The 12,929-nt window shown below is 36.1% G+C and overlaps 1 protein-coding gene across 2 annotated transcripts in view; it reads left to right on the plus strand.

Annotated features, from left to right (window-relative positions):
* The first annotated feature begins 2,137 nt into the window (after window positions 1-2,137).
* The window catches only part of LOC131029308 (peroxisome biogenesis protein 22), a 93,086-nt gene continuing 82,294 nt past the window's right edge, over window positions 2,138-12,929 (plus strand). Inside the window, exons 1-3 of one of the 2 annotated variants that reach the window (XM_057959745.2) lie at window positions 2,138-2,511; window positions 4,504-4,722; window positions 4,821-4,868. In XM_057959745.2, the coding sequence (XP_057815728.1) occupies window positions 2,407-2,511; window positions 4,504-4,722; window positions 4,821-4,868 (372 nt within the window). In that variant the 5' untranslated portion in view covers window positions 2,138-2,406. The remainder of the gene's footprint in view (window positions 2,512-4,503; window positions 4,723-4,820; window positions 4,869-12,929) is intronic. The other variant, XM_057959744.2, reaches the window with a different exon arrangement.

The following is a 12,929-nucleotide window of genomic DNA, read 5'->3' on the forward strand; positions in this document are numbered from 1 at the left end:
ATTAGCATGAGGTTATTTTAACTTGTTCGTATTTATCTAAGTTGTCTTACTTTATAACATTCTTTTCAATGAATGCACTCATATTAATGGTATAGTTATTCATTTGATTAAACATATTGCAATTATGTAAATGGAAATTTACTTAGATTCAATTAGGAATCAATTGTGTTCATTTTTCTAAGGTTAGGACTAGTGGGTCCTTACAAAAATAATGTGTAGGAATGCACAATATACCTTATATATTAATAAAAAATAGGTAATGTAGTAATGGTTTCTATAATTAATGCTCAAATAATCATAACTATGGAACTCCCGTATGAATTCTAACTATTGAATGTTAAAAAAAAACTAGGGTTAGTCCTTAAATACAACTCCAAAGGATACAAATAAAATGTTTCATGATTTGAATTGACACATAATGAGTAGATGGAAAGGGTTACGTTAGCTACCAATTTAAACTTGAAAACTAAAGGTTCATGGGTCATTTCTACATATATTACAATTGACCTAATGCAATTTCATAGATCACGTATTTGACCTTCATCGATTACTTGTGAAGTTACATAATTCAATACCATGGGATTATTAATTTAGAATTGTACTACAAGCTCTAGACTAGAATCTTTTCTATATATTTTGTGGGAGAGTATTTTAAGACCCTCTCCTCAAATAGAATATCTTTCAACTCCATTAACATAGAAGCCTTGGGTACACAAGGACACAACAAAGGCATACCATCCTTGAGATGAGGACACAAATCCTTGGAAAGAGAAGTAGCTTAAATTTGTACCTCACACATCCAAACATCTACATGTTGAGGGAAGGGCCCCCTTTCCACCAAGTAGCATTAGTATTAAGCTTTTTGGAGGGTTTATTAGAAACAAATTTGTGCATTCTTGGACAACAACAAGAAAAATGTCCTAATTCAAAACATCAATGGCACTTGAATGAAACATTAACATAACCTAGAGTTTGAGATCATAAGTGCCTGTCATATTTTTATGAACATATTTTGACTAATCTTTTGAGAAATCTATTGCAATGTATATTTGTGCAAATGTATGCAAGCATAACTCTCAATGCTAAGAGAAGAATTTGGAAATTTGCCATTGGAGTTTCCATTGAAAATTGTAGTTTTGACTCACATCATAATATATTGGAAGGTATGGTAACTGCACTTGAATAGGACTAGAAGGGAAGGATTCACAAAGATGATGATTATGGCTTAAGGCATTGTAATTATAGATTAATTCAATATTATTTTGTAATTAGAGAAATAATCTTTATTTTAGTTAAAGTGATCAAATTATGTGGAAGCAAACTGTTTGGTAGAATTCCATCAAGATATGTTGTCATGGCTTTCTATGGTCCTATAATATATAAACAAAATGGTTTTTTAAAAATGTATTGGAAACTTTCAAGTATAAAGTCAGTCTAAAAAAACTTTACTTATATTCTCCTTAATTGTGCCAAACGTGAGCTCTATAATAGGGTATGGCATCTACCATAACATCATGGAAGGGGATTTTGTTGGATGTTATAGATGTAATTTTAACTATTATTCTCATACCTCTTGGTCTCGCTATCTCTCTATCTCTCTCCCTCTCTCTCTATACATGTTTGTGTATCTCTCTATCTCCCTCTTCCCTCTTTGTATATCCCTCTCTTTCTTAGGTCCTCTCTTTTTGTTCTTTATATTTCACTCTATTTTTTAATCTATCTCCTTACCCCTGCTCTCTCTCTTTGTTTATTGCAAACATAACATGAGCCTATTGGTAATAGAGTGTGATTATCTTACTCTTTCAAAGGTTTTGTTTCAATCATATTTTGATCGCTATAAAAGAATGTATAGTTGATTTGAAGCTATCATTTTTCTATTGAGACCTTTGTTACACCAACATCCTTAGCTAAATAGCCTACAAATTGACTTCAAATATTTACATGCAAGAAACAAACCAATTTTTTCCAAATTTACCTACCAAAACTAATAAAAATCTTAGGCCTTAAAATAACGCCACACAGAATTGAAATGTAGAGCTTACAGCTAGTGGGTCCTCTTTGTACATTTGTTCGCTGGATTCAAATACTTAAGACTCAATTTGATTGCTCCACATTAAAGATAAATATTTATATTACAATGACAAAAATGGTGGATAATAAAATGTTATAAATTTTAGTTCCCAATTAGGCTGGTTTTTCCAAAGCAGTTTACAGACATATACAATTCCAGACGTTCTTACACTCGTTGGGTTCGGAAGATTACTCTTCCTGACTGACTGCTCTGCCTCTGTTAATCCTTCCTTTACTATACTCGTGGGAAGAATTATTGCAATTTTACATAACATAGTTTTTCATAATTCCAATTTATTTATTTTTGCCCTCAATTTGACCATAGCCTGCACAAAAATGGAAAATTCTACCTTCGACAGGATACTGCAGATTATACGAAATTCAAGCACACAGCTCACTATCCGGGTATCGAGGCTAATCGCTCTCCTTTCCTTAAATAAGGTACGTGTTTTTCTTTGCTCCCCAATCCTTTCCCCGTTAGTATAATTGGGTGGGTTATTTGCGACTGTCGTTGTTTTAGCCATGTGCTTAATGGGCTGGGTTAATTTTCTCAAAATATACCGCAGCTTCATTCCACTAGGCCTCTTGCAAACAATGCATCTGCATTATTGGGTTATAACATCTCTGTAAATTATGCAAGAGAATGCAATTTCTTTGAAGGAAAATCTTGCTAGATATGAAATGGCTCTTTTAGAGGTACAAAACAATTTAATTGCCAAAATAAAATTCTGTTAGAGCTGAACCCATTACATATGGCTTTAGAATTAGGGTGTACTTATGTTCGAAAAGTAAATATTTCTGAGAGAGAACCTTTCGATGGTTCTTTATGAGTTGGACAAGTTAAGGATAAATCTGCTAACACGATGGCCTTTTTGGGCATAGTAAAATCATAAACAATGCTTGACAGGAACCTTTGAAATAGTGAAAATTTGTAGATGGTATACCACATTCAGAACCTATGAAACAATTGGTGTCAAAACAACAAAAAGGACAAACCCTCGATTAAACGATTCAAGGCGACCTTGAATTTGTTGTTAACGCATATTAGAAAAGTATGAAATCTTTATTGAATAAAACTCGATAGAGTTGTTGTATTGTCACCACATACTCTACATCAGAAGATTAGGACCAGTCTTAAGTTTTATACAATTTTGCACCGTAAAAGATAGTTTGCATCTGCCTGAACCTATTTGTTTGCAAAAGTGAGTTACCCTTACCTTAAAGGCATCACAAGGTTTGCAAGAATGGCATTTGCAGGCCATCCTCACCCCAAAATATAGACACGCGAAGCTAAAACAACACCTAACAACCTGAGAATCCAGAAAACTCTACCATCTTACAAGCCCAAGCCAACAAACTAAAGAAACTACAAGCGCACCACAACACATCTCCAAAAATAGTAAAATTCCCATTTTGAGGCACATGATCACGTTAGAGGACAAGAAGATAAAATTTCCATCTAGTGCTTGAAACTACCATCAAAATCATGCGATAATAATGCTATTAGGAAAGCTTGCTCCAAGGATAACGTGATACGCTCTAATGAGGGCCAACAAAAACCTTAGAATGGGACATTTGATGGAAGCTCATAAAATCCAATCATCACATGGGAAAAAAGAATGGGTTTGCTTCACTCAAAGGAGACCTATGGTGATCTCTTATCAAAGACAATCTTCCCCAACCGCACACAAGAATCCAATCTATTTACTGATGAGAATTAATAACAAAGATTGCTCGATGGCCACATTCACTAAAGAATTTGACACGCCCAAAAGTATCGATTTTATAAAATCATCAAATTGTTTACTTAGATCCAATGCTTCCTCTAATAGGCTTCTTGGCTTCCAATTCAGACATGCCCTCTTTCAGATCCTGAATAAAAAGAGAAGAATCCCCTTCAACTAAAAGCTTCCTACAAACCAAGAAAGAATCCATAGAAAGGCTTGCAATCATGGCTTCTTCCTGCTTCATCATTTAATTTCTGCTCCAGGAAGAAAAATTTCCCATGTACAAAACACCACCTAGCCCTGGCTGAGCCTAGATTTCCTCTAAAAGCACTATGAAAATTTAAATTAAAAAATTCCTCAGGAGTCATCCAAGTTGCATTATGCCTAGCACACTACTTATCCCATAGCCCATAAATGGGGTGAATGTGTACTTGTTACATTTATAGATTATTTGTATATATTGTGCTTAACATTTCTCTTTTCCTCTCCAAGGTGTATAGTTTGCTATGCTACATTCCTATTTGATTGTCATTAGACATTGTATCATGTTGTACACGCCTCTGTTTGTTCTGTTTACATCTTTTCTTATTTTCCATACAAATTGTTCTTCTTGTTCATTTGAAATATACCTAGTTGTGTTTTGTTTTGTATATTTTTAAATCAAACAGAATGCATATTTAATAACTAATACAGTTTTGTTTTTCAGTCTGCCACTTCTATAGGTGCATTTGCAGGGCTTGCTCTTGCTATTGTGTTTACGTGGAGATCCCTGAAAGCTCCAAGGAGGTACCATAGAAGAACAAATAAACGGACAAGTACTAGGGGGATTGATCATACCTCACAAGTAGATAGAGATTCGATTTCTTCTTCAGGTTATTCTGGTGGCAAATCTAGTTTCAAAAGGCAGAATGTGTCTCCTAAACAGGTACGACATACTTATAAGTTAATCTGAAAACATTTACACCAGTATATATGGATGTCATAATATTGGTTTAATCTAGTCCTGATTTTTTGGTTTTGTAGTTGACCATGGTCCAAGTTGTAAGGCAAAAATTGAAGGGTGCAAGGAAGGTACAGACATCCTTTCCAAGTGTGTTATAAATTCTCTGTTCTTGTCTAGGTTTCAAATTTAGACATGATAGTTTCTTTATATGGGAGTTACAACTTCATGATTCAAAATTAGAGAAACCATATAATCTGCAGCCTGGATAGCAGTCCATTGCACGTTGCATCATTTAGATTTTTATATTTAAAGTTAGATCTAGAAATGTAGGCCTGTCTTTCTATTAAGTGTTGAGATCCAAATATTGAACAATTCTGAAACATAATCATTGATCAATGTCTATAACACTACTGACTTATGTTGATCCAATGTGCTGTAATCTCCAAAACATAAAAAAATAGAATTACCCTTAAGGTGGAGTTACTTTTACACTATACAATATTCCTAGAGTAAGGAACTAGTCCAAGAGATCACCAGCTATGAGAGCAAAACTTGCTACAGTTCTTCATCTTTAGTATTTGCAAAGACCCTTGCCAAAATGTGTACAAATTTTTTAAATATTTAAATTAAACTCTCAACCATTTTTCCAATAGTTTATATGGTTTATATGCAATTTCTGATGAGGAGTTTCTGACTAATAATTCTGATTTTAATTGTTTTAGGAAGTATTTGCAACACTTAATCATTTATATCACTCATAAACTTTATTACCATACCTTCAGCAATGGATTTGCATTACATACAACTATACAATTGAATGAATGAATTAACAATACAAGTGTTCGCTGTTTATAATGACTGAAACACAGAGAAGAAAGACCTTCTGACCTTACAAGTAGATATAATCATTAATGATCAATGAAGTCACCATTTACAAAAATTCTGGAACTTACTCATAACCAAGCTGCCTGAAAGTCGCTGTAGCTGCTGGGAGCATCCCATACCCACTAAAATCTCCACCTCCTCTTTAATAACAGCAGCAATCAAACAAAAACTCCAGGAGGTGTATGGCGACTTCCTTCTCTTTGCAGAATACCATGATTTGCTGATGGAAAGTTAAGCGACCATCAATGGATCTCACGCCAACAAATCTAGCCTCTTGCTATATGAATCAATTTCCCTCATCTTGCTGTTGGGTTCACCATAAATTCCACGCCATGCCATGAACAATGGCATCTACACAATCATTTGAAACCATAGCCAATTGCTCAGGAAAGCAACTCCGAGCAGATTTTGACATCGCCCAGCAAATAGAGAAAACCCACGTGCCTTATAATAATAATCTCCTACACGCAGTCTAATGACCTACGCCCAACAACACATAGTTTGCCCAACCCTTAGCGATCCCATGCCAAGATACCAAGGATGTTGGCAGCCAACAAAGAGCGATATCCAGCAAACTTACACTCCCAAGCCCCTACTATTACACCTTAGCATTCTTCATGAAATGGTGTCCATATCTTCTCCTAGAACTTCTGTCAATCCTTATTGGTATTCTGATTCTCACAATTTGTCTTGCCTACAAAACTTCACAAATTGTAAATCTTTAATTGTTAAATTCCTGCATGAAACTTGTGTGATTCCACCTGCAACTAACTAGGGTAGATTTTTCACTATTGAAACTGATTCCCTTAGGGATTTTGTCCTAGGGTTTGTGCCGACGAGAAGCTCAAACTCCACGAGAAAAATAAACAAGCATGAGCAAATGAGCTCTTAATTCTCTTTTTATATTTTCCCATGGAACTTCACTGAAGGGACCTTATAATTCCCCGCTTATCATTAAAGCACCTTGTAAAATGACTTTTAATAATTCCCTTTTAATTTGCTTAAGTCACTTTATAAGATTGATTAAAGTCATCTGTAAAATTTGCTTTATTGGACAACTTTATTTAATTAATTAATTTATTCCTGGATATAGCTATAAATTAGCCTATGGGAATTAAATAGGCTAAATGGGTCATTTTTGGTTACTCTTTGGAAGGGAACATTATAGTCCTCCCTTCTCAAGATTGCCTGTCCTCAAGCAATTGAAGATTCAGATACTACAAAATCTGTCCACCTTCCCAAGTAGCATCCTTTAGAGGCAAGTCCTTACATTTGATAAGATACTCCTTGAGCATTCTATTCCTTAGCCTCTTCTCTCTGACATCCGAGATAACATTAGGAACCAAAACCAATCTTCCCTCATCCAATGGTGGAAACTCTGGTGATGAAGTAATGTGTTGCCCAAGTGCCCTCTTGAGGCAAGAAACATGAAACACAACTCCAGTTCATAAGCTTGTTTAACAACCCTCCATGCAATCCTGTAAGGGCCATAGGAGCGAGGCTTCAACTTCTTATTTGTACGACTGTAGGCACAAGAAGACTAAATCTCCCACCTCAAAACGTCACTCAACTCTGTGCCTATCTGCATAAATCTTCTACTGATTTTGTGCACTCTGAAGATTACCCTCATGTCACTTAAGGATTTTCTGCCTTTTCTGAATCTAATCCTTTGCCTTTGGAACTTTGTTGTTCCTGAATGCCAATTCTACAAAAGACATAGCATCATATTTGTACAATGCTCGAAAGGAAGTCATCTAAATTGACATATGATAGGTGGTATTGTAGCAATGCTCACCCAAATGTAACCACTTGATCCAAGCCTTTTTGCTGCCCCACAATGTAATTGTGCAAGTATCCTTTCACCCATTTATTAACTATCTCTATTTGTCCATATGTTTGGAGGTGGTAATTGGTGGTTGGGGTAAACTTTGTGCCAACCAACTTGAATAGCTTTGTGTCAAAGGACACTGAGAAACTTACTATCCCGTTCACTAACAATATTCTTCAGCAACCCGTGGAGTCTGAATACCTTTCTAAAGAACAACTGTGCAACTTGAGGTGACTTGTATTCAGATGATATGGCAAAGAAGTGCACACATTTGGTCAACCTGTCAACCACCAAATATATAGTCTTTGCCTTGCACTCTAGGAAGACCTGTGATATACTCTACCACTTCGGCTTAGGGTTGGGTAAAGGCTGCAATAGACTTGTTGGGGAAGTATCCTCTGACTTCTTTTGCTAACAAGTCACACCCTTACAAACATGACACAAGACATTATCTTTGAGACCTTTCCATGAGGATTTCTCCTTCCTCTTCCCTTTCACATACACAATGTCAAAGTCATATGCTTGAATTTTGTTGATCCATTGTTGTTGCCGCTCATTCAAGTCCTGCTCCAAGAAGTATTTCAAACTATTGTGGTCCATTCTAACAACAAATTTTTTTTCACCTACAAATACTAACTGAATTTTGCCAATGCCTGCATGATGGCAAGCATCTCCGTACTGCAGATGGAATATAAACTCTCTGCATCAAGAAGTTTCATACTCTTAAAGGCAATGGGGTGCCTGTTTTGCATGAGTATTGCTTCAATTCCCTCAGCTAAAACATCACACTCCAAAACAAAAGGCTGAGAGAAATTAGGTAATGCCAAAACAGGACAAGTGCTCATTAGCTCCTTAAGTTTGTCAATGTTTATTCAGTCTCCTTTGTCCCTTGTTAGTGAGATTTGTAAGAGGTGCACCAAGCTAAGAGAACCCCTTCGCAAACCTCTTGTAGGAATTGCCTAGGCTGAAGAATCCCTTCAACTTTGTTAATGTCTTTGGCAGTGGCTAGTCCTATATGGTCTGAATCGCTAGTCCAATATGGTCCGAATCTTCTCCTGATGGACATTCACTTCCTCTACATTGATCACATGCCCCAAGTACTCTGCATTGATCACATTCCCCAAGTAAAGTATCTTTGTCAATCCAGACTCACAGTTGGAAGCTTTGGCATACAAGGATTGTGCCTCCATGACGCTCAACACCTCGTCAAGGTGCCTAAAATTATCCTCCCAAGTCTTGCTATAAATAAGAATATCATCAAAGAATTGTTGCAGTGTAGTCATTGATGTCAAAGAGTATTTTGTGGCATATTTGATGGAGGTTAGCTTGTGCCAAATTTATGGCACTATGATCAAGATGTCATCGAGGAAGGAGGAGGTAAATTGCATATATAATGTTGTGTTCAAAGTTGCAAAATATTTTTTATTGATGTAGCCGACCTCCCCTCTTAATGCCACCAATTAATGGAAATTAAAAAATGCATTTAAATATTATTTCAAGAGGGATGACCCCCTTGAGAGGTGCACCCAAACTTAAGGGTTGCAAATAAATTGAAATAATTTTTTTGCTTGGGCCAACCTCATGGAGATGAGTGCTCACTTTGGGAGGCAAATAAAAATTAAATAAAATAAAAAAATGTTTGCTGCCATGGCCGAATGGCATGAAGAGAGGTAACCATTGGGTGAAGTGGTGCATTTGCATGTGTAAAAGGCAAGATCGTTTGGAGTTTATTTCATTAAGTATTTATTGAATATTATTCCCATTTAGAGCAGATTTAGAGCAGATCTAAGGTGCACATAATGAGCAGATTTAAGGTGGGATTATTGCAGATACATTAGCAGATTTTAAGGTAGATTATTGCAGACCTATGAGCAGAAATTATTGAAGATTATAAGTGGATTTAAAATAAGCATTTTTGAGCAGATTTGTCGAGGAGAGTTAGGTTTGATTCAAGTAGTAAAGCAAGTACTCATCACATCACTCTTGTGAAGGTTGGTGCCTTGTATTCAAGAAGATTGGTGTCTCTTGCTGAGCTGGTGGTCAGTTGCAGGGATTGGTGTCTCCTGTGGGTTGGTGCCTATTAATCATCTAAAGGGGATTGGTGTCTCCTGTGGGTTGATGCCTATGAAGATTGTAAAAAGTTTCTATATAAGCAATATTTTACCATGGTTGTCTACCTTTCCACCTATGATACTAGCACCAGTGGATAATGAGCTTCATATAATTGATTTGCTGGATAATTTTAGACATGATTGGGAGAGTGGAGGTCTTGAGTTCCAGGCTTCTATATCAGACTTATATTGATGTCAGAATGAAGCATAGACCCCGCACTGGTGATAGAGCATATAACTATGATTTGCAGAAGAAGGTGGGGAAATCGACTCTTCCTTATTACAATGGTTCAAGGAAGATGTCAGCTAGAGCTTGGGTTCAGAAGGTAGACACCTATTTCCAACTCAATCCCATGCCGGAAGAAGATGCCATTAAGTATGCAGCAATACATCTTGATGGCATTGCACAAGTGGCGGTGTCATGGGATGATCACCATGGGACATGATAGGATTACTTATGCAGATTTTATAGAGAGTTTGATTGAGAGATTTGATAAGAAGGATCTACAGTTGCATTTCAAAGAGTTGCCACAGCTGAAGCAATGGGGTTTAGTTGATACATATATTGTAGATTTTCAGAGACTTGCATTGTTAGTCACTGAAATTTCAGAGAGAAGACTCATGGTTCTTTTCATGGATGGGTTGATAGATCCATTGAGAGGTTGGATTAAGGTTTGTAGTCCACCTACCTTAGAGGAGGCCATTAAAAAGGCTAGAAACATGGAGGCTTCAACTTTTAGAAGCAAATTTCAGTCTAAGGGATTCCCTCATAAGAAGGACAGGGGCAAGAAACAATTCCAAAGGGAATCACATCAGCCATAAAATGATTCACATAAGTTGGATAATGAGCAATTGAATGACCTTAGAAGGAGAAAATTGTGCTTCCATTGTAGAGAACCTTGGGACCCCTCAAATAAGTGGAGTCTGAAAGCAAAGGCCAAGCAGTTGGAGTATTTTTTTGCTGAGGAATCTACATCAGAAAAATTAGATCAGCAGTTTGATTCATAGAGTAAGGAAGAGGAAAACACATCAAGTCCAAGGATGATAGGACCATTGCATTGTTGGAGTATTGACTCCACTCCAGGACCTGCAACCTGCAATAAACCTTCACAATGGAGAAAAGATAATTCACCAGAAGAGATGATTGTATTGAAATGATTAAACAATGTACAAGCGCCTTGTTTATAAAGGCAAAGGCAAGAATGTGAGCACCAATGAGGTGTGAGGGTAGGTAGAGTGTAGGTAACATCCAACTACCCAGGTACAAATACCTAAGTGGAACTTAAGCATAGAGTAAATGATAATTTACTCCAACTGTAATGCTCCCATTCGGGATTCACCTTGATTTAGACCTGAAACAACATTTCTAACTTAAAGTGAGAATTGTAATACATTTATAAATATAATTTCATTAATTTTGAAGCCATTTTACTATAATATTTAACTCATAATGATAAGAATAGTTTTTGGAAGAAAGAACTTATCTTGATAAGTTTCCCAACATCCCCTCTAAACCACGTGTTGACTCTTGCTGTTGATCATGTTTTACTGCAGCTTTTATCCGATTGATATCTCACAGTTAGTGGAGAATGGGTTAAGAAAACAATTAATTTTCCCAAACAAAAATCTTCAACCTTCAACATATTGTTGACTCCTCTTAGACCATCATTTGTTGTCGACTCCTTTGTTGTCGACTCCTCTTAGACTATCATTGACCTTTTGGTAATGCTGATTGTTCAAATCACAATCAATAATCTGCAAGGCTTAGGTGAGGCTGAAATAAAAACCACAACCAATGTTCCAAAGTCTTCCTAGTGGGTCCCATTCCCTTTAGTGGAGCTGCTGCTAAAAACACAACAATAATGGTGAAATCACCAAAACCTTTTCTAATTGCTGCAAACACTGTTTAGGATTCTTTTATTATAGAAATCTGAATAATTATTGTGTGGGGCCCACAAAGCACTTTGACAAACTTAATACTAATAAATCTGAATTTCCCATTGAAATCCCCTTACTATAATTTTGATATCTATGTCCGATCAGATTGTATTCCTCCAGCACAAATGATTTTCTTTTATAAACTATTTATACCTTCAAAATTTCTTTGAAGAGACACCATGCATCCCGATTCCCAACACATCGCACCTTAAGAAAATTATAAACTATTTATTTCTTTATCATTAATCCCACCTTTCTAATTCATTGGTTTCATGTCTGTGCCTTGCCTTTGTTAATGCTTTTCTTTAATGAAAACATTGCTTTTATATTAATCACTTGGTTCATAGAATATTATCGCTATTCAGTATTTGTTGTGCCTATCACAGTCTCTTCTTAATCGCTGCACTTGGAACATATTATCATTGCCTTTCTCGATTCTCCTTCTATTCATTCTTCACATCTCTGCAGATATATGCTACGCCTTTATACAGCCAACACTCAACACCCAATGAGGGAATCATTATGACAATTGCCTGACATGACCTGTGAACCAGAACGCTTGCTGCTGAGAGAGATACTAGTCTCGGATTTTACAAAAATCATGGCCAGAGATAGATGCGATACTCTTCTCAATGAAATATTAATCCACCATAATATCTCAAATAAAATTGTCTTGCACCAAACTTTATAAATGATTAACCTCGATGACTATCACCAAGTAAAATATTTGACTCAAGCAATAGTCTTGAATCGATATTATTTATAGGTTTTCATTCCACGCAGACTTATTAACCATATCGGATCCATAATTATTAAGAATGTCTATCTGAATTGTCGGACTCCCTCCTTAAATAATATTCTTTTTTATTATTCCAGATTTGCTGTCTACCTCTTCCTCGTTTCATCATTCAATTTTTTAGTCTTCCTAAGTTCAAACACTTATTGTTTTGACTTGTAAGAAGTATTCGATCCGATCTGATATAATTGTAGTCCTATATGTATCCAAGGAATTATAGTTATCTGCAATATGAATATCGTTGTTTCCGATATGGTTCTATAGGCATGCAACCACTGTTCATGTCCCTTCAATGGAAAGGTTTATTCTTAATGATCACGTCCTTCTAAATGACTTTACTTGTTATCTCTTAATCCGTCTTGCTATTATAATCCATTTTTAACTAATCTGGTCGGCCAGCTTATTCCCTTTGATTGCTTGGCTTGTTTATTGGCAACAGTAGTCACTGCATTACTAATCTTTTTAAGCTCATGTTGCAAGGTCTTACTAGATCGCACTCCTTTTATCGATAGAGACAATGGTCGATGTATAATGTATTCCTTAATACATTGGTCCACATAATGTCTGGTTTGCTTTCTTAACCATTTCCTATACTTTCTTCATTAGCATATACATTTCTAACGGCTTCAGA

Source organism: Cryptomeria japonica, chromosome 10, assembly GCF_030272615.1.
Source record: "Cryptomeria japonica chromosome 10, Sugi_1.0, whole genome shotgun sequence".
In the NCBI taxonomy this organism is placed as follows: domain Eukaryota; kingdom Viridiplantae; phylum Streptophyta; class Pinopsida; order Cupressales; family Cupressaceae; genus Cryptomeria; species Cryptomeria japonica.